Source organism: Anomaloglossus baeobatrachus, chromosome 1 (assembly GCF_048569485.1).
Source record: "Anomaloglossus baeobatrachus isolate aAnoBae1 chromosome 1, aAnoBae1.hap1, whole genome shotgun sequence".
NCBI classification, from domain to species: Eukaryota; Metazoa; Chordata; class Amphibia; order Anura; family Aromobatidae; genus Anomaloglossus; species Anomaloglossus baeobatrachus.
The window spans coordinates 817,464,004-817,487,201 of record NC_134353.1 but is presented as its reverse complement, the minus strand read 5'-3'; the positions used below and the strand labels follow the sequence as shown (position 1 = coordinate 817,487,201).

The window sequence follows — 23,198 nt, the reverse complement described above, 5'->3', positions numbered from 1 at the left end:
TATTTCCAGGTATCGGTCTATGCTATCCCGCAGAAGATTGACCAGGCCCAGGACGCACTGAAGGCTGCCGTTACCTTGCTTGAGTTTTTCTCGGACTACTTCCGCATTAAATATCCACTTGGAAAATTAGGTGTGTATTCTTCAGCAGACAATATGGGAGAGAAAAGCAGAGCAGCAATCTAGAAAGCTGGAAAGAGTACAAGAGATGTCTGATTCCTTCTGAGGGCTGCACATAAGACTCTTGTGCGCTATATACAGGGCGAGCTTGTATTATTTTCAGGGTGGCACGTGTTTAGGCCTTGTTCACACATGCTGAATTCATTCAAAGACTGTGTGTGTTACCTACAAGAGTTGATGCTGTTTTGAAGACCAAGGGCGGTCACACCAGATATTGATTTAATTTAATTACTATTTTGTTCACTTTGCATTTTGATAACTGATAAAAAGATACCTCTGAAGCGTGTGTTTCTCAGAGCAGTCTTAGGCCTCCTTCACACATTTGTATATACATTACATGTGACGTCTAGTTTCACACGTACCGGAGATGCATACACCCATTGAAATGAATAGGTCTGTGCACACATCCATGTTTTGACACGTGTGTTTGTGTGCTCTACACGGTGACATGTCCATTTTCTGCCTGACGCATGGGTGTCACACGGACCGTACACTGATGTGATTCATGTGACGTACCGGAGAAAACACAGGTCACATAAAAATATGATTTACTTACCTTTCTCCGGCGCTGCTGTCTCTGCCTCTGCTGTTGCTTCCGGCCCGGCTCAGTATGCGTATTGCATAGTCACTGCACTGGACCCGGAAGTAACAGCAGCGGCGGAAACAACAGCGCCAGAGACAGGTAAGTATACAAGATCATGCTGTCTGTGTGCTATCCGGATGTCTCATGGATAGCATAAGGACAGCACACTTAAAACACACACACAAATACACACACGCACCTTCACCACAGATCATGTAAAATATTGCTGCTTTGCACGGACTTGTGAAGGAGGCTTTATGCTGCTTTTACTGTAGCCTGCAAGATAGTCGTGAATGAGAGTTGTGGAGGAAGGTTGAACTGAATGGACCCAGGTCTTTTTTCAACCTAAGTAACTATGTAACTATCTTGATGTGTAGAACAGAACAGAACGGCATTATGTTTACACTGAATCTTGTGCACAGGATGAAGCATTGCCGAAGATAGTCATCTTCTGTGATCCTTCATCCTGTACAAGGACTTGTGCTTCTGAGCACAAAGGCAACCTATGTGCACTGCGCCATCTCGTATGGATATATCTGTGTACATCATCTGCTTTAGTCTGCCTGTGAAAACAGGAATGTTAACGATCACAGATTGATAAGTTTACACATGGACCGCCAGTCGGCGCAGTTAGGAATGGTGATCACTGGAATAAACACAGCGCAAATAGGGGCTTTCCAGGGTGGTAAATGGAGTATGTGTGATCAGTGTGCTCCCCTGGTTGGAGTTGTATATCCATAACCATGGAAAAGAAGCCTAAAAAGACTGCGGATCCGCAGGATGACGGACAGTGTAACAAAAGAATGGAGGCGATCAGGATGGGTAAATAAGTAGTTTTTTAGTGTTCGCGTTTCGAGACATGAGGCTTTTTGTTCAGGACATAAAACTCCAGTAGTTTCATCTCCTGAAGAAGCCTCATGCTTCAAAACTCGTAGACTGATAACTACTTATTTACCCATCCTGATTGTCTCCATTGGCAGAGCGGAATTAACCCCTTCTCTCCTGTTACATGAGCAGTTCGTATACACAGTCCTTTACTTTGCTGCATTTTCTTCACCTGCCTCAAGCAATGACACATTACTGTAATTACAAAAAAGTCATAATTTTGCAATGCCTGGAAGATAAATAAAGGTAGTTACTCTTTAAAAATAAAAATAAGCAACTAATAGTGATGAGCGAATATTAAATATTCGGGTTTGGGTTATTCATACCAATATCTAGTACTATTCCGGTTTTCGTTACGAATAGCCTTACATTAGATTCGTTATGTGCGCATGTTGCGTAATTACATGCAGTTACGCTGCGCTTTGTACTGTACTGGCGTGCGCCAAAGCCGGATGTGTGAAACTAGCCAACAGGCGCGGGTGGACTGGACAACTACTCGAGGCTGCTAATCAGTTAAATCCCAATGTCATTCTCTGCTAGTGGGATTGAACATGCACCGGCAGGGAGCGCGTTATTCCTCGCTCCCATTGGCGGCCACATGACGTGTTTGCAGGGTGCGGCTGGGTTGTCAGAACAGCTAGGGGTCAGCTGATGACCCTGTACCTGTCATGACGATCTTCCTGTGAGCGCTGAGCATCGGCATTTATAAGTGATCATGGTTTCAGCATTACAGAGCGCTACTGATGCTCTGCTCTGTACAGCACAAGTGATCAGATGATCGCAGCTTCAAGGGGACTAGTAATAACAATAAAAGGTGTTTTGTTTTTGGGGTTTTTTTGTTTCTTTATTATAAATATGAAAAAAAATAAACCCCACAAGTTCAATTCACCCCCTTTTTGACCCCAGATCCCAAAAAATGAAAACATTACGGTTCTCGGAAAATGGCGCCAAAAGTGATGTGATTTTTTTTTTTTTTTTTTATACAAACAACTGAATTCTATTTCACTACTGAAACTGAAAGCCAAATATACATGTTTGGTATCTACAAATTTGTACTGATCTGGAGAATCCTAATGCCAGGTCAGCTTTACCATATAGTAAACATGGTAGATTAACAAAATCCCAAAACAATTGTGGAATTGCACTTACTTTGCATTTTCACCGCACTTGGATTTGTTTTCCTGTTTCCAGTCCATTATATGGTAAAATTAATTGTTTCATTCAAAAGTACAGCTCATCCTACAAAAAACAAGCCCTCATACAACCGGATATGTTGATGGAAATATAAAAAAATTAAGGTTTTTGGAAGAAGGAGAGAAAAAACAAACATAAAATCGCCAGATGATGAAAGGGTAAAGGAGAGGGCAATTTTTCGTTTTTGCGCTTTCATTTTACCTCTCCATATTCCAAAAGTCATAACTTTTTTTTTTTTTATTATTTATTATTTTTCTGTTGATCTAGCTATATGGGGGCTTTGTTTTTGCGGGATCAGTTGTACTTTCCAATACAATATACGGTAAAACTGACGGATTCATTCAAAAGTACAACTTGTCCCACAAAAAAATAAGCCCTCGTATAGCTATATTGATGGAAAAATAAAAATGTTATGGTTATTGGAAAAAGGGGAGGGAAAAAGTTAAAGCGCAAAAATGGAAAATGGCCATGGGGTGAAGGGGTAAGTGCCGCATTCTGGCCCGGACAGGGAACTGATGGGCTATTAGAGCCGGCTGCCTCCCCTGTGTGTATCCCTTGATGTCTCCGGTCACGTCCAGCCAGGAACTGATTAAGGGTAACCAGGACCCCGGGCTGTTCAGGACCTGTGGGCCCCCCATTCCTAAACACGGGTCATGTGTCAAACACCTGAAACATATAGTTTCGGCAACTATTTTTCAGAAATTATAACATAAAAAACATCCACTACTCTATTAAATATACGGTACTCTTCAGTTTAAAAAAAACAAACAAAACACTAAGGCACAGTATTGAACAGTCCAACTTTAATCTGTAAACAAGACTATTGCCCCAAAAAATTATGAAAAAACTGAGCAAAAACTCGCGGTGTGAACATAGGTTAACAAATACTGAAGTAAAATACTCAAATTCTCAGAGTGTGCACGAGGCCTTACAGATACTGAGGTAAAAATTACTGAACATGTGCACATGACCTCAGGCTATGTTCACACAGGGGTTTTTTTTTCTGCAGCAAAATGTGAGCAAAAGCAGAAGTTTATTATTAGCATGTAGTTACATTAAACCACTGAAAAAAAACAATGAAAAACTGCAAAACCGCCCTGTGTGAACATAGTTTAACAAATACCAAGGTAAGTAATAAAAACTCTAATACTAAGCCTGTGCACAATTCCTTGGGCCATGTGCACACACTGAGTATTTGGTGAGTTTTTACCTCACTATTTGTAAGGCCATGTCTGCACGTTCAGCATTTGGTGACTTTTTTTGTACCTCCGTATTTGTAAAAAACTCACCAAATACTCAATGTGTGCACACAGCCTTATTGTAGTAGTAAAAATATATATGGGGTGTATGGGATTGGTGTGGGCTGAAACTACATGGGGCAGATGTCCCCGGCCTGCACACTGTGTGTGCCCCTGCATTATATGCACTACATATACATGATACATGCAGAATATCCTGATGGAGGGGCACACAGTATATGGAGGCAGACATTGGAAATATACAAGATGTAGGGAGGGCCAGTGGGGTTTCAATCCTCCATTCCCAATCTATACATACACAGTGAATGGATTGGGAATGGAGGATTGAAACTAGATCAGATGCCACAGAACAGTATGATAGAAGACACCCTAGTCCCCCCCCCCTCCCCTTCCTTTCAAATAGTGTGCCTCAATTGTCTTCTGCTAGTGAACAGATCGGCAGGCACGTCCACAGAACAGGTCTCCGATCCGTCTCCATTCTTCAGGCTGCTGGACCCCAGTGTGTCCTGTAACAACGCCGTCACCATTACAGAGGACGGTCCTGTTTGGCAGGCAGGTGGCCGGGACTCCCTCAGCCATGCCGCACCCTGTATGTTGCTAATACGTCCTGCCCAGGGCTGCCATCAGGAATTTCAGGGCCCCATACTGCCAAAAAATTTCGGGCCCCATTCAGACTCCGGCTCCACCAAAGCTCCGTCTCTACCCCTTGGACCTTCGGCAATAGAAAAAAGTTGTTTGCAGCATCACGTCCAAGAAATAAGGTTAAAAACCAATTTTATTCCATAAGGTTAAAACCAACACTAGGTTGGATGGACGTCCACTAAGTCTAAAACAATTGCTTACACGTTCCAAACCTAAAAGAGGTTCTTAGTCTTAAGGCTGCTTTACACGCTGTGATATCGTGACCGATATCGCTAGCGTGCGTACCCGCCCCCATCGGTTGTGCGACACTGGCAAATCGCTGCCCGTGGCGCACAACATCGCGCGGACCCGTCACACTACTTACCTGCCTACCGACGTCGCTGTGACCGGCGAACCACCTCCTTTCTAAGGGGGCGGTTTGTTCAGCGTCACAGCAGCGTCACTGAACCGCCGCCCAATAGAAGCCAAGGCGTCGGAGATGAGCGGGACGTAACATCCCGCCCACCTTCTTCCTTCCTCATTGCCGGCGTCCGCAGGTAAGGTGAGGTTCCTCGTTCCTGCGGTGTCACACATAGCGATGTGTGCTGCCGCAGTAGCGACAAACTACTTCGTACACCGATCAGCGATATTTGAGAATGGACCCCCTTGTCACCGATGAGCGATTTTGAACATTTTTGCGACGATTCAAAATCGCTCATAGGTGTCACACGCAAAGACATCGCTAAAGCGACCGGATATGCGTCACAAATTCCGTGACCCCAACGAGATCGCTCGGGCGATGTCGCAGCGTGTAAAGCCCGCTTTAGACATATCCTGCTAGGTTTGCACAAATTATGGAATAAAATTGGTTTTTAACCTTATTTCTTATCTCCTTTTGTTGAGCACCACCCTTATATGACCTTACGGTGAGCGGTTGGAATATTTTCTATATGGTCAGGCTATTTGCATATATTATGGAGTTTTATATGTGATTTGGTGGTGCCGGATGTCTTTTTTTACTGTGCTGAACCTTATTTCTTGGATGTAATGCTGGAAACACTTTTTCTACACGGAGTTGACCTCCCTGCACCGTCCTCCAGAGAAAGGACCCCACTTGATGCATTTACTCGGTGGGCTGAGATCCTCCCTCGAACCTTCCACAGTCCCACCATCACTCTTGGAAAATCTCTAATTCTGCAAACCGTCCTCACCAATCACACATTAACCGCTAGTCGTCATTTTGACATCCCGAAAAAAGCTGCGTGCACCGTTTTTCGGGTCATCAAAATGACGAGCCCCAGAATCGTCAGCCATATGAGTATATATTATCTAATATATAAAGGTGTGTGTGTGTGTGTGTGTGTGTGTGTGTGTGTGTGTGTGTGTGTGTGTGTGTGTCCTAAAGGAATCCGTACCGTCACATTTACAATCATGATATTTTGCACAGACGCCTCAGGCGACTCAGGGAATGTGATAGACTATGTTTTGAGGGGAAATTCACCAAAAAACCTCCTTACATTAGTCACTGGAGCTGGGAGCCACAGGTCATTTATAAGAGCTGTGATTGGTTGCTATAGGCAACGAAGGACATTATTAGTATAACTAGAAGGTGGCCCGATTCTACGCATCGGGTATTCTAGAATTTACGTATTGTGTAGTTCATGTATGATTTTTGTTATATATATATATATATATATATATATATATATATATATATATATATATATATATATATATATATATATATATATATATATATATATATATATATATATATATATTATAGATGTTGTTGTGTGTAGTTACCAAGTGTTTGTGTAGGCGCTGTACATGTTCTGGGTGTTGTCTGGGTGTGACGGGGGGTGAGAGCGGTGTTGTATGTGTGTTGCGTGTGCTGCGTTGTTTGTGGAGCGCTGTGTGTCTGTAGCGTTGTGTGTGTGGTGTGTTTTGGGGGAGGTATGTTTTGTGCAATGTGTGTGTTGTGCGGTATGTGCGTATATTTGTGTGTGCAGCGTTGTCTGTGTGTGTGGGTGTCTGTGTAGGGCAGTTTGTGGTTCCCAGTGTGTGTGTGTGTGGTGTGTGGTGTGTTGTGCAGTGCGCGCGCGCGCGTGTGTGTGTGTGTGTGTGTGTGTGTGTGTGTGCATCAGCCTCTCTTCTCTCAGCCTACCTCTCCCAGCCTCCCTCCTCCCAGCCTCCCTCAGCATCAGCCTCCCTCTCCCAGCCTCCCCAAGCATCAGCCTCCACCAGCATCAGCCTCTCTCCTTCCAGCCTCCCCCAGCATCAGCCTCCGCCAGCATCAGCCTCTCTCCTTCCAGCCTCTTCCAGCATCAGCCTCCCTCTCCCAGCCTTCCCCAGGATCAGCCTCTGTCCTCCCAGCCTCCGTCCTCCCAGCCTTCCCCAGCATCAGCTTTCCCCTCCCAGCCTCCCTCAGCATCAGCCTTCCCCAGCATCAGCCTCTCTCCTCCCAGCCTCAGCCTCTCTCCTTCCAGCCTCTCCCAGCCTCAGCCTCTCTCCTTCCAGCCTCCCCCAGCATCAGCCTCTCTTCTTCCAGCCTCCCCCAGCATCAGCCTCTCTCCTTCCAGCCTCCCCCAGCATCAGCCTCCCTCTCCCAGCCTTCCCCAGGATCAGCCTCTCTCCTCCCAGCCTCCGTCCTCCCAGCCTTCCCCAGCATCAGCTTTCCCCTCCCAGCCTCCCTCAGCATCAGCCTTCCCCAGCATCAGCCTCTCTCCTCCCAGCCTCAGCCTCTCTCCTTCCAGCCTCCCCCAGCATCAGCCTCTCTCCTTCCAGCCTCCCTCAGCATCAGCCTCCCCTTCCCAGCCTTCCCCAGGATCAGCCTCTCTCCTCCCAGCCTCCTTCCTCCCAGCCTCCTTCAGCATCAGCCTTCCCCTCCCAGTCTCCCCCAGCATCAGCCTCCCCCTCCCAGCCTTCCCCATGATCAGCCTCTCTGCTCCCAGCCTCCTCCAGCACGCCGTGCTCCTCTGCCGACACTCACACACACCCGATCGCATCCACTCACACACACCCGATCGCATCCACTCACACACACCCGATCGCATCCACTCACACACACCCGATCGCATCCACTCACACACACCCGATCGCATCCACTCACACACACCCGATCGCATCCACTCACACACCCCCGATCGCATCCACTCACACACCCCCGATCGCATCCACTCACACACACCCGATCGCATCCACTCACACACACCCGATCGCATCCACTCACACACACCCGATCGCATCCACTCACACACACAGACACTGACGATATCGCACATACGCGCTCACACTCACAACATCCGGAGATACTACATGCCTCTGGCCATGTGATCCTCCGTCAGGTCCTGGACACAACAGCACAGTATCGAGGCCGAGAAGCAAGCGATATCACCGGATGCTGTAAGTATGTGAATGCGATGTGAGGTGTGTGTGAGGTGTGTGTGAGGTGTGTGTGAGGTGTGTGTGAGGTGTGTGTGAGGTGTGTGTGAGGTGTGTGTGAGGTGTGTGTGAGGTGTGTGTGAGAGTGAGTGTGATCTGATGTGTGTGTATGTTTTCTTCCGCCGCAGCAGCAGGACCTTGATGCGCTTGTAACCATGCGAGCATGGTTACCAACGTATCCACACCACTCCCGTGCGAGCGGAGGCCGGGGAGGGTGGGGGAGGGGAGTACAGTACTCACCTCGGTGACAGCCGTGTCAGTTCGGGGAATGCGCGGGGGGAGGGGGCGGGGCCAGAGCTAGCGTGCATTGCGTGAGGGGGGCGGGGCGTGGCGTGGCCGAATTGCCAATGCCTGCAGGGTGCCGGGGCGAGAGGCCAATCTGTGGGGGGGGCGGAGCCTGGGCGAGCGGCTGGCCAATCCGTGTGGGGGCGCAGCCTGGGCGAGCGGCCAATCGGTGTGGGGGGGCGGGACCATGGCGAGCCCAGCGGCCAATCAGCTTTGTGTCACCGTAAGGACACAATTTTGGAGCATGACAGACAGACAGACAGACAGACAGACAGAATAAGGCAATTATATATATATAGATAAGCTTATGTGTGAGGTAATATGATATCGGTGGAGAGACGGATAGAGAGACAGGGAAATGGACAGACAGAGACAGCCAACCAGGAAAAGAGACAGACAGACTAAGACAGGGAAAGACAGACAGAGTGAGACAGCCTGCCATTTAAACAGACAGACAGACTACATGCACATATACACACACCACACAACTCTACAACAGGCACATCTCCTTACACACACTATACATTACCTCATCTTGGAGTTCCTGATCGGTGTAGCGCAGGAGATGAGACACTGGGAGCTGCACGGAGGCTGCAGCAGCTGAACAGCGACAGGACCTGCCAGTTCTTCGGTCATGTGATCAGGCAAGGCCCTTCACCTTCTCAGCCTCCGTTCTGGTCCAGTACATTTCCTGTCTACTCTGCACCGATCACATAGATCAGTGCAGGAGGAGAGAGAGCAGTTCTCTATGAGCGACCCGGTCCCCCTCATTGCTCTGATGGCGGCCCCGACCCCTGGGGCCCGGTGAGCATAGGAATGAAAGGGTAGGGGCCCGGGCTGTCAGCGGCCCCGCCCCTCCTGGCTTCTGCTCACGGGGCCCTTTACAGGAGTCACGTTTGTAATTCCCTGATGGTGGCCCTGCAGCTTAAAAATGTTTCATGCGGATTATAATGGGGGCAATTTACTGTTCGGAGCATGGGGCCCAGATTGCCCTCATTATAATCCGCCTCTGCGTCCAGCCTGTGGCCGGGCATCATAGAAGACAAGAAGAAGGGATTTTTTCATTATGTAGAATAATACTAAATCTATAGCTGGAATATCCCTTTAAGCAGATGAGCCATGATAATATGGATTTGTATAGTATCATTTTTATCCCAGGGTTTCTGAATCTAAATATATTTATATGTATTAAATGGGACACTTGGATATGTTCGGTATAAAGACTGAAAACTGATCTTCAAGCAGCACAGTTGTGAATGCACGCCTAATTAATCCCCGGTAGGGCGCTCTTTAATCCCTTGTTGTGATGATATAATGCCCCAGGGCTTACTCTTATGTTTATTGCTGAACTACATTAATTTGCATCTCATTTGCATCAAGCTTAATTTTTGCTTTTATCAAGTTCCCGTATTATCATATTTCTTGATTAGTTGCTTGTTCTCACTGTAGTTATTTGGCCCTCTTATACTATGCGCAGTCAGGTTAAAATGATTTGGATGCTCTATAAAATTGTAAATTGTGTATGATTGAGATTGCTGCACAGGGAGATCTGATTGAGATGATGAGCTGAGATAATCAAGAAACGTTTATCACATTTTGGTGTCATCTGTTTGATATCACAAACTGTTACTTTACTTTGATCCTCTTAATGCTCTCTTGTAGTGTAGAGATGAGAGGATTTGAAACATGACAAATGCTTAAAAATGATTGACAGACACTGTTCTGTTATCAGTCCATAAGTGGGCAGAAAGTGGAAATACCCTGCCGGTATATCACTGGTGTGAAGAAGCTACCCTGGTGTATCACTGGTAGAGAGGAGCTACCCCGCTGATACATCACCAGTGAGGAGGAGCTAACCCCGCTGATATATCACTGGTAGAGAGGAGCTACCCCGCTGATACATCACCAGTGAGGAGGAGCTACCCCGCTGATATATCACTGGTAGAGAGGAGCTACCCCGCTGATATATCTTGCATAGTAGAGATGAGCTACCCCGCTGATATATCACTGGTAGGGAGGAGCTATCCCCGCTGAAACGGTATATCACTGGTGAGAAGGAGCTACCCTGCTGATATATCACTGGTAGGGAGGAGGTACCCTGCTGATACGGTATATCACTGGTGAAAAGGATCTACCCCGCTGATATATCACTGGTAGGGAGGAGCTATCCCCGCTGATACGGTATATCACTGGTGAGAAGGAGCTACCCTGCTGATATATCACTGGTAGGGAGGAGCTACCCTGCTGATATATCTTGTATAATAGAGATGAGCTAACCCGCTGGTATATCACTGGTAGAGAGGAGCTACCCCTCTGATATATCACTGGTGAGGAGGAGTTACCCCGCTGATATATCTTGTATAGTAGAGATGAGCGAACCCCTTCAGATTTGGAGTTCGGGTGCTTTATGTGTGCTGACCACTCGTGTGACCATCGCTGTGCTCCGGTACACTCAGTGCTCAGCCCAGTGTGAGACTCTTGCAGTTTCTGAATTGCTCTCACTGGGGGTAAAATCAGCGTTATCGAATGTAGTGTGTACACAAAAAAATATGGAAAACCTCCACCTTCCCTCCACCCCCCAAAAGTGTTCTGCTTACGGCCGGCTGTATGTGGGCAGAAACCCGAACTGCCCAATTACTGACTTCCATTGGGGTTCAGGTCAAGTCCAGGTCCCAAGTCAAACTTTATCTAAAGTCTGGCTGCACCTGACGAACCGAACTTCCACGGGACCGCTCATCTCTGCTTGTAACTTGTTAGTACAGGTGTAATATAATGCAGGTATAAAGGTCTGCAATAGCTATTACTATGAATAAACAAATCTATTGGGTTAGTCAGTAAGAATGTCAGTGCCGCATGAATACAGATGTGGTTACTCACTTATTAGCCCAGTGATCTTCAACTATGAGAGCCACATTCAGATGTGATAGATGGCCACGAGCCACATCCAGCGTCACCCCCCCCCCTATATATATATATATATATATATATATATATATATATATATATATATATATATATATATATATATATATATATATATATATATATATATATATATATATATATATATATATATATATATATATATATATATATATATATATATATATATATATATATATATATATATATATATATATATATATATATATAAATATTATATACACACTGTCTAGAGCTCCCCATTACCCTAAGGCTTCTATATAAAAAGGACCTTGTACCCCTATTGCAAGATGAACTAATAACATTACCAACATTACTCCCGTACAGTATTATTGCATCTGGCACTATCACCACACTATTGCATCCAGCCAAGAACCCATCTAACGAGCAGTATCTACAGATCTCTAGTGTCCAATATTTATCCCTCCACCCTTCCACCGCCAATATACACCAAGCTGGCAGACAGCTGTGAGCCACATATGGGCCCGCAAGCCACAGGTTGGTGACCTGTATTACAGCATATGGACATCATAGACCGGGACGGCCAATTATCTGAATTGCTTTTATACAATAGTACAGAACTGAATTCATCTCAAGGAAATTCTGCTGTTTGCCACTGGATTGTGAAGCAAATACCACTTTAATTACCTTAATTCCAATGAAATGTTTATCGTATGTTTCATAGACCTTGTTAAGCATCAAACACTAACATTTCTTATATTATGTTATGTTATTTAGATTTAGTTGCTATACCAGATATTCAAGCAGGAGCAATGGAAAACTGGGGTCTCCTCACCTTCCGCGAGACCACGCTTCTTTACAAAGAGGGAACCTCATCACTTATGGACAAACAATTGATCACTCAAGTTATAGCTCATGAACTGGCCCATCAGGTACATATGGTCAACACTGTTTTTTTTTTTCTTCTGTATAGTGCCATAGAGAGGTTTTATTAGTTTGTGTTATTAGTCTGATCATTTTAGGCCCTTTGACTGCACAAGCCTCCTTGTTTCCCGCTTGCCTAGGGGTAGTGAGATAATTGATAATCGGGCCACCGGCATCACCACACTGGTGGACTAAACTATGCACTCTCCAATCCTGCAAGCTGAGGAAGCTTTGTCTCTGCACCATGAGAAGCTCGGGGAGACTGAAGATAGTGGTCTGGCCAAGTTCAAGTGCTAAAGCAAGGAGACTGGCCGAGAATCCACTTCTATTATGTGCAGCAGTGGCTGGAAACCACGGCAATGAGTTGTGAATTGTAGAATTAAAAATATCTCCTTTTATTGATTGCGATTTACCTTTTATTAAAGATGCTAAGTTGCGTATTTGTACAAGCACTGTACAATTTTACTCATTTAGCAAGATTCGACAACCACTATGAAGGGAACCTGCCATTACATTCATGCAGAGTAAAGGTGGCTGTTGGACCGGCCAAGCCTGCATGCGTCTTACATGGGAGAAAGGGTCCCAAAATTCCTATCTCAAGGGAGCACAAAAGAATCAGTTGTGTGGGGAAATTCAAGAGGCCCCCACTTTATACTTTGCATGGTGGTCCCATGTTGCTGCGTGTTGGTAGATGAGAGGATTCTGAATATTTTAGACGTTAAATATCAATTATAAAATTCTGGGCTAGAAGAAATGTGTCGAATGTAGACATGGGCAAAATACTGCTCACCGGCCATAGCCAACTTTTTGGCTATCTTTATCTTGCTCGTAGATGGTGATAGCCATAGAGGTTGAAAGCAAACGCTGCGGTGGTGGTACTGGCTGTACTAGTGGGTGGTGGTGGAGTTACCTTATGCACATGAGACCTGTGGGCAATGCCAGTTGAATGAATATAAGACTTCTATATTCCACAAATATAAAGCCCAAATGCCCCCAGACCTCTAGATTAAATAAAAGAATAAGTATATTTAACTCCTAGGTTGGCGCCATTCAGCTGCACTCTCTGAGCCCTGTGTCCCCCACTTGTGACAGCGGATGATGCCACGTTACATTGTTTATGTCATAGGAACCGTGGAGAACACAGGGCTAAGAGCGGCCGAATAGCTATGGTGTAGGAGGTAAGTTTACTTGATTCATTTAATGATGTTTTCCAGTTATGTATTTCTGGCCCATAATGGGTAAAATTGAGTTAAAATAATAAAATTGTATGTTAATCCCCCTTCCTGGTTCCAGTACTGAATTTCCACCACTACTACAGCCTCCATTTATAGGCTGCAGTGATGACATCACGATTATAGTTTGCATCACCAATTCTGCCAGTGACTGAGCTCAGTGGCTCTGTGTATATAGACCGCATGAGCTGCTAACAGTAATTGGCTGCAGCGGTGATGATGATGTAGTCAAGACGTCATTGGAACAGGGGTTTAAAAATGGTCTCCACAAATACATTTTTGTCTACAAATTACACAGTTTCTCCCCTTCTAGCTGCACATCTTGGGCTGCAGCTGTGACTTCACAAGTATGACCTATAGTCAGCCCTCTGCAACAGTTCCAACTTCGCATTTCATTAACTCATACATGAGCACAGCTTCTATCCTGCACCCACTGTCCCTTCCTGTGCTTTGCTCCTTCCCTACAGCCTATTGTTCTCCCCTCCCTAAGGCTACTTTCACACATCAGTTTTCTTCATTCAGGCACAATCCTTTTTTTTTTTCCTGATCCAACAGATCCGGCAAAAAATGTAAAAACCGTATCCACCGGATCCGTTTTTTAACGGATCCATTATGCCAGATGCGTAAAAAAAACGTTTTTGCATCAGTTTTGACCGTTTTTGGTTGTTTTTTTTTTTTGCTGGATCCGTTTTTTCAAAACATTGGAGCATGCTCAGTTTACAAAAACGGATCTGGCAGCCGCATCCGTTTTTTGCTGCATGACGCCGGATCCGGCGTCCATAGGCTTCCATTGTAAAGCACGCCGTATCGCACTGGATGCAGGTTTTTTGCCGATCAAACAAACGTTACAAGATACATTGCCTCCGGCCGCCGCTTTAATTTTGCCGCTTCCGGAAAAAAACGAATGCAATGCAAAGCCATCGGGCACAATCCGGTAACAATGCAAATCTATGGGGATAAAACTGATGCGGTACCGGATCCGTTTTACCCGTTTTTTTCCGGATTGTGCCTGATGGAAAAAACCTGATGTGTGAAAGTAGCCGAAGACTGTACCTGCTTCTCCTGTCCGCTGTAGAAATCCGTTTACAGCTCCCCCCCTGCTGTGCTATCCCTTACTACAGAGAGAAGGGAAGATCATGAACCCCTCAGAAAAGCAGGATGGACTTGTAATGTTTTTGTATAGCACTGCGCTAGAGAAAGGATTTACATTAGAAAAAAGGTAGAAAACTTTCAAGACTCTTTAGAAAGTTAGTGAACTTTGCATTTAAGAAGTTATTGAACAATAAAATCAATAAAAAAAGATTTTGTAAGGTGAACAAGGCTTTCAGAGCTGGCCTGAATTTCTGGCTGGGTTCTATTTTTGTGATTTATAGGGAGAATCAGAAGTCACCCCTCCCCCAGTCTATTATTTTGTAAAAAATGTAAAGAACTGGGAATGTGCCTGTGTTCTTGGTAAATATAGCTTCTTGTCTTGCAGTGGTTTGGGAACCTTGTGACCATGGAGTGGTGGAACGATCTGTGGTTAAATGAAGGCTTTGCCACATACATGGAGTTCTTTGCTTTGCAATCAAAATTTCCAGACCTGAATGCTGTGAGTATAGCGATGACTTGTACCTGAACATTCGCTGCAAAATCTCAGAACTGCACATTATCATTACCGTGATTTCATAGAGAGAGCAATTTCATTGCGGGAGCAGCACAAACAAGAGTGGACTAACATAGTGAGAATGTAAAAACTAATATTGAATTATAGAATGTGTTAAGTTACACTTATAACTAGTGTTCCTGTTCCCTTTTCATAGTGGAGAGATGGATTTTAGGTAATTGTATTCCTTATCCTTTAGATCCTGAGATCTTGACTATTTTTTTGTATGTCAGTGTTAGGAGACTTATAAACCATGCAATTTTGGCTTCTTAAAAGGAAGGTGTCGTCCAATAACTGAAAAAATGTAAAGTATTAATGTTTTAATGTTTTGTTTAGATATTATTTGATTTTAATTGAGCAAAAATATAATTTTTTTTTAAAAAAAGTTTGATATTTTCCACTCTTAAACACTAGGGAGAGCAGCTTCTGAAATCCTACAGAAATCCTACTGTAGAAATAGCCTAGATTACAGCTGCAGTAAAGTGGGCAGAATCTGCTCTCCTGTGTGTGATGTCACCTTTTCCTCCCAATCTGGATGTTTCCAAAGGATAACAGAGAATTAAATTTAGGATCACCGTGCGGAGCCATTTTGCTGGTGACCAGAAATGTCTAAAGTGTCACCAAGGACAGCAGGAGTATCACACAGGAGAGGATTAGATACACAGCTCTGGAGACAGTATCACACACAGGATAGGATTAGATACAGATCAGCAGGCAGTATCACACAGGAGAGGATTAGATGCCCATCTCTGGAGACCGTATCACACACAGGAGGGGATTAGATACACGGGGGGTGTCATTGGAGACTGTAGCAGCGGCGCTGGTAATCACACACTGCTCTGCATGCACGGCTGCAGCAAGGAGAGTAGAGGGGGTGTCATTGGAGCATTGGAGAGGGTAACAGCGGCTCTGTATGCACACTAGCACAAAGACACACAGCTCTGCTGCATGCACGCCGGCAGCGGCGGTGGGGGGAGAGCGGGGCTGAGTAGAGCGGGGGGAGGGGGTGTCATTGGAGACGGTAACGGCGGGGGGGAGGGGAGGCGTCCCGGCGCCCCATACTCACACATCCCAGCGGTTGACAGGGATAAAGTGGAGCAAACATCATAGCTGTGAGCTGCACAATGATGGCGCTGATCTCCTCCCTCTGCTGTGATCTGGGCAGCGCAGGGGGCACTTCCAGGTCACAGCAGACGCCTTCTCGAATATTACTAAATGGGGTCGGACTATCAGTCTCTATGCCCAGGGGGCTGCCATAAAGGAGGTGAGTAACTGTCATTATAAACACCAAATCCAAGATGGCAGCCCCCAGTGCTTCAGTGAAATTAGAATTAAATAAAAACTAAATAAGCAGTGATTTTAATTTTGTATTAAAAATACTTTATTTAATAATCACTATTATTAATACAAAAATAAAAAACCACAACACCCTTTCTTTAACTTGGGGCATGTGGTAAGGTTCGTTAAAGGGTCGATATTGACTTTTAGAATTGATACATCCAATATATGACACAAGAGTTAGTCCTCTTCCTCTCTGAAGTTATTTGTATATTAGGTAGAACTTGTCAGCTCTCATGCAATATCGGGTATTATAAGCGATCAGTAATTATCAGTACTGCCATTTCATTATAGAAATCATGTCTGAAATATCCACAGATCACTGCATTTTTCCTTTTATGTATATTATCCAAAAGACCACAAGATGGAGCTAGAAGAATTTCATTTGAGATTGTTCCATCAGGCTCCATAGACATTACATAGCTGTGAGTTATTTCTATATCCAGTGTTTTACAGAAAAAAAAAAATTCTAGACAACTTGTCCTTAGAATTTTTCTTTTTTTTTTTTTTCTTTTTTTCTTTTTTTAAATTAATAAATTCTAGATTTATAAAACCTATAAATATGAACACATTGACCATATTTACTATGAAATGGTGAAAATTGCTCCCGTAACCTTCTGCACCAGTGTTTCAGCTTAAAAAAAAAATAAAAAAAAAATGCGTGCATTAAAAGGTTTTCTATTTTTACAACGTCCCAGGATTTTTATTTTTTTTTTTTAACAGTTTGCAACCGAGGATGAAAAGGGAAGCCATGAGATATACACTTTTCCTTCCTGACAAACGTATAGATAGATAGATAGGTTTTCCCAAACAAAGAAAAACAGAAATACTGAGCGGGTAATCCACCGAGAAGCTTCTGATGAGGAAAAGACTTGTCAAAACTGCAATTGTGTTCTCTACAATGCCCAAATCTTTTGTTTGCGGTATTGGTGGGAATTGTACACTCTGGCCTTAGCATCTCAATCCGATCAGTTAATTTTTGTTTTTTTGGAAGCCAAAATTGTGTTTATTGATCACCATTTGTTCAACTTATCTTATGTGAATATATCCTAATTTGTATACCGCATTAGTCAATCATAATATAATTGGTGTGTCCATTTTTTCTATCCGTGTATAATTGTGGGTCCATTTTTACCGTCAGTATATAATCGAATATGCCCGTTTTTTACCATCAATGTATAATCAGTGTCTGTTTTTACCATCCATGTATAACAGGTATGTCCATTTTTACCATCTGTGTGTGCCAGTTTTTACCATCTCTGCATATTCTGTGTGCCCGGTTTTATCATCCGTGTATAATCGGTGTGCCGGTTTTACCATCAGTGTATAATCGGTGTGCCCGGTTTTATAATCAGTGTATAATCTGTGTGCCGGTTTTTACTATGCGTGTATAATCGGTATGCTGGTTTTACCATCAGTGTATAATCTGTGTGCCCGGTTTTATCATCAGTGTATAATCGGTGTGCCGGTTTTACCATCAGTGTATAATCTGTGTGCCGGTTTTTACTATGCGTGTATAATCGGTATGCTGGTTTTATCATCAGTGTATAATCGGTGTGCCCGGTTTTATCATCAGTGTATAATCGGTGTGCCGGTTTTACCATCCGTGTATAATCGGTGTGCCTGTTTTTACTATGCGTGTATAATCGGTTTGCCGGTTTTACCATCAGTGTATAATCGGTGTGCCGGTTTTACCATCCGTGTATAATCGGTTTGCCGGTTTTACCATCCGTGTATAATCGGTGTGCCGGTTTTTACTATGCGTGTATAATCGGTATGCTGGTTTTACCATCCGTGTATAATCGGTGTGCCGGTTTTACCATCCGTGTATAATCGGTGTGCCAGTTTTACTATCAGTCATCGGTGGTTTTCACAGATTCATCAATTAACAAAAAAATAACAAAATTTCTCCTATACTTTGCAATGTGAAATGCGTTGTACTTGTTTTTCACGGATCCACGGACTAGTTTTATCTTTTGTTTCTGTTTGTCTTCTGTGCTGCTGGATGAAAAGCAGAAATATCTCCATGGGTTTTGCACAGACACACAATCCATATAAAAACGCTAACCTGTGAATACCACCATAGATTATAATGGGTACCTGTTGCCATGAAAATAACATATTCAACACATAACACGGACGTCTGAATGTGGCCTTAGCAGAATATCTGTGTGCAGTATTGCCATGCAACTAAATGAAAAACGTGCATTTTCTCACCTCAAATTGTTAATTTTCATCTAAGATGAGAACAATAACCAAACAACTACAAAATGTACAAAAATACATTTCTGACATTTAAAATAAGAAAAACTATATATCTGACCAATACAGCAGCCCTTGTTTTCAATAACCGTTTCTCAAACTGTTGATAATTGACTTTTTGGACAGCACCAATCACAGCCTCACCTACACTGACCAAAGGGGTGTACTGTTTTCTTTCACCATATATTTCCCATGTAAGGCTATGGTCACACATCGTAGATTCTCTCATGTGAGAGAGTCGAATCAATTATGATGTTGACACTGATCAATCTTTGATTTGAGTTTAGTGTGATCTGATTCTCTTTGATGAGAATATAGTACACTGAGGGGAAAATGGAGAACAAAGTTTCTCCATTTTATCCATTGTGTATCAGTGGAAAATGGACTGCACTTGCATGTCATCCGAGTGCAGTCTCATGTTTTCTACACACCTATAAACTTAAATGGCTGAATGACATCCAATATCAGAAAGAAATCACAGCATACTGCTATTTTTTTTTTCACTAATCGGTTCTTCCACACAAACTTTTCCAATTCTGAAGGTTCTGTGGACACCTTCTAAGAGCTCTGAGCTTTTCGTTCCTTCCATTAATTTTCTATTGGATTCAGGTCAGGTGACAGGCTGGGCCATTCTAGCAGCTTTATTCTCTTTCTCTAAAACCAATTGATAGTTTCCTTGGCTATGTGTTTGGGATCATTTTCTTGCTGAAATGTCCACCCTTGTTTCATCTTCATCATCCTGATAGATGGCAGTCAATTTTTTCAAGAATGTCTCTATACAGTTGTCCATTCATCCTTCCTTCAATTAAAGTTTGCCAGTGCCATATGCTGAAAAACAGCCCAACACCATGATGCTTCCGCCTCCAAACTTCACTGCTGTTATGGGGGGTCATATGCAGTGCCTTTTGGCCTCCAAACACACAGTGGGTATTATGGAATCCAAAAATGTCAACTTTGGTCTCATCTGACCACACTATATTCTTCCAGAATTTCATAGACTTGTCTAAATGTTGATCAAAATGTAAACGCACTTGAACATGCAATTCAGCAATGGAGTCTTGTGTGGTGAGTGTGCTTATAGGCCGTGGAGGTTGAATGTAGTACGGTAGTACTTTTTTTCTTTTCTTTTCTCTTTTTTTTTTTTTTTTTTTTTTTTTTTTTTTTTACAAAACAAATGTACTTGCGGATTCTGGGTCTCTCTGGAGCTCTCCACAGGTGGTGCTTGGCTCTTGAACAACTCCAAATTATTTTCACTCCTCTGTTTAAAATCTTGCCGAGACCACCTGGTCATGGCTGGTTTATGGTGAAATAATGTTCTTTCCATTTCTGGATTATGGCCACAACAGTGCTGTCTGGAACCTTCAGTAGTTTTGAAAATTTTCTGTAACCAATGCCATCAGTATGTTTTGCAACAATAAGGTTGCGAAGGTCTTGAGACAAATCACTTGTTTTACCCATCATGTGATGTTTCTTGTGTGACACCTTGGTAATGAGATACCTTTTGATAGACCATCAGTTGAACCAGCTGATGTTATGTGGCAGGATTGTTTTCTACTTACTGATTAGATTTCAGATGTCATGACTTTCCATGGCTTTTTGCACCTCTCATTCTTCATGTGTTAAGTACTTTTTCCCGGTGTCATTTCTCATTATTACATATACGTTAGGGACATCTATGGTTGATTTCTTTGCCTATGAGGATTGGATGGGTTGTTACAGACATCTGGTGAGATATTCATGTCAATAGCAGCTTTAGCATTTATTTACTTAAAAAATTTGTGACGTTTTCAATACTTTATTCACCTGCTGTATATCACTTCCTGGACTACTTGCTGCAGTTTTGATAAAATCACTGATTTATCTGCTGCAGACCTTACCAGTTCTCAGGGCTGAGCTCTGTATTAATCCTTACAGACCACTGATTGACAGCTTTCTATGTACACTGTGCATAAGCAAAAAGCTGCCAATTAGTGTTCGGGTGGGGTCATACAGAACTCCTGAATATGGAGGACATTTTGGCAGCAGGTTTACTAGTTCTGCTGATAAATCAGTGATTTTATCAAAAATACAGTAATGTTGTGAATACATTTGAATTAGATTCCAGTTTGGGGCTCCCTCTTGTGGTCAGTGCTGGTAGTGCAGTTGACTTGCTGAATGGGAATCAGACAGCTGAGGAGAATTGGCAATCAGGCCATTTGGATTGGGCCTATATAACTGAGTAGTTTCCTCCTGTTCCTTGCCGGTGCTCAATGTATCTCCTGTGTGTTAAGGACATTTTGAAACCATCCCTTTTCTCTGTGTCTACCAGAACTCCTCTGAGATAAGTTGGTCTTTGTACCTCTGCTTATGGTTTCCACTTTCTTGTTATTTTGCCGGTGTGGAGTTCTTGGTGGAGTTGGATCGTTCCCTGCTGGAGTATCTGTGTACCTTGCTCCATGTTCTGCTATGTATTGTGTTTTGTCATGCTTGGTACAAAATTCAGTCCCTCCTCTATATCCGTGTTTTTCTTGGATCCCAGCAACACCAGAGTACTGATATAGTGGGGGGGAGTCTGTGTAGGCTCAGTATTTTTCCATATCAGGCGTGCTGGTATTTAGTAGGGTTTTTACGGCTGCAGTCAGTGTTCTTTCCTATCCTTTCCTATGCAGATAGTTTGCTGAATCTGTTCTCTAGCTACGTATTGTGTTTTTCCTATATCACCGTAGTCTTTATATGTGGGGGGCTATCTATATCTTTGGGGACTGCTCCGAGGCAGATTAGCTTTTCTAATATTTCGCTCTGTAAGAATATTTAGTTCTTCGGCTTTGTCGAGGCGACCAGGTATTTCCCTATTTCTAGTTGTGTGTCAGTATTAGGTCTGCAGTCCGTTAAGGTTCCAGCCACCCTGGTTATTTTTTGGGTTTCCAAGTTTTTTTGTCCTTTTTCTGATCCTCCTCGGTCACTGAATCATAACACAGTAAGTAGTCCAGTAAGTGACACATCACTGGAATCGGGATCTCTGTCATTACATTATGCTGTTCTCACATTAGGTGGCAGAGACCTGTTGACATATTCCCTTTAAGTACTCGTTGACTAGATCTTCTGATTTTGGTACAAACAGGCCACCGTCATGTGCATATAGGAATGATCAGATTCTGGGCTAGGGCTGAACAGAGCATGTTGGATTTCTGTACCTGTTGCTTTGTCTCAGATTAAAGAAACGTTAGCGCAGTCGGCCAGGACCTGTTTTTTTTTTTATAAAAGCTCTGCCGAGAATGCGAATGTATGAGGCTCAAGAGAACGTGCTGTCCGCTAACAGCTATGTGAAGCTTATGGACCGCTTTATATACGTAGCCATGTATAAACCTTCATTGTTTAAGTCCTGGTATAGTTTAATGCTCTGACATATAATGGGGGAAATAAGAAAGCAGAGAGGAACAATTAGTTTTGATTGTCACATCTTGCGCTTGCTGTATGCAGCAGGTGAGGGTCTTGGCATGTACACTTTGTTGGATTTCCTGGTGCGGTGAAGATCCTGCTTTCTATTAATTAGCGTATATATAAGCATAAACTACTGAATTTGCAACTTCAAAAGATGACTGAATGATCAATAATTCAGCACCCCGGTATATGATTCACTGGTTGTCTGCTACGTGTCCTTGATACTTCTGCCAGCCGGTGTCTTTAAAGAGGAAGGGGATGAGATAAAAGCCCTGTGCTGTCATCTTCTTCCACACTTTTGAGCAGTCAGCAGGATGGGTAAATAATGCCTCTACATCAGATGTGTCCTCCCCAGGTCTTGCACAGGCGGCACTTTTCTGAAGGAATTACCTATAAGCACTGATTTCAGTGATGATACTGGATGTGGTTATAGAATATGCCATGTGCATTGCAGGTCAGTAACAGGAATGATCCCGGTCACAAAGTATGGTGACCTTAGCGGAACGTTATATAAGGCCGCTTTCACACTACGTTCCTCTACCCATTCTGTGGTCCCATCGGGACTTTGTCCGAACCCCCTGCAAATGGTTTCGGACATCTGCGCAGACTGGGCCTCTGACTATAATGGTGTAGACGCAGTCACCGTGTGCTCTGTCGTGCACCATTTTCGGGAGAATACACTTAGGGAGACGGGCACGCATACACAGTCTACTACGTCTGGGTGTCCACCTCCAGAACTGACGCCCTTGTGACTAGTCCCTGCTCTCATTAGCATATCCTAAAGGATCTTTAGAAATACTTTTATTCTAAAGATCTCTTTATCTATGCTATTAGATACAGGGACGGCTAGGCAGGGATTAGCAATATGACCTTCTTGTGGTTCTGGGTGCATATTGCACTTGACAGGTTCACTTTAAAGCAAAAAGAAAAACCTGAACATAACCTAGGTGTGAATAGGCATCCCAAGAAAAGTCTAATTGACATGCCCAATCTAATAGATCCAGTGGTGACAACAGGATTGGGAG

The 23,198-nt window shown here is 43.6% G+C and overlaps 1 protein-coding gene across 1 annotated transcript in view; it reads left to right on the top strand.

Annotated features, from left to right (window-relative positions):
* Window positions 1-23,198, top strand: part of LNPEP (leucyl and cystinyl aminopeptidase) — a 125,746-nt gene that overhangs the window by 65,211 nt on the left and 37,337 nt on the right. The window contains exons 5-7 of the mRNA XM_075325068.1: window positions 10-130; window positions 12,130-12,284; window positions 14,986-15,099. Of these exons, the coding sequence (XP_075181183.1) occupies window positions 10-130; window positions 12,130-12,284; window positions 14,986-15,099 (390 nt within the window). The remainder of the gene's footprint in view (window positions 1-9; window positions 131-12,129; window positions 12,285-14,985; window positions 15,100-23,198) is intronic.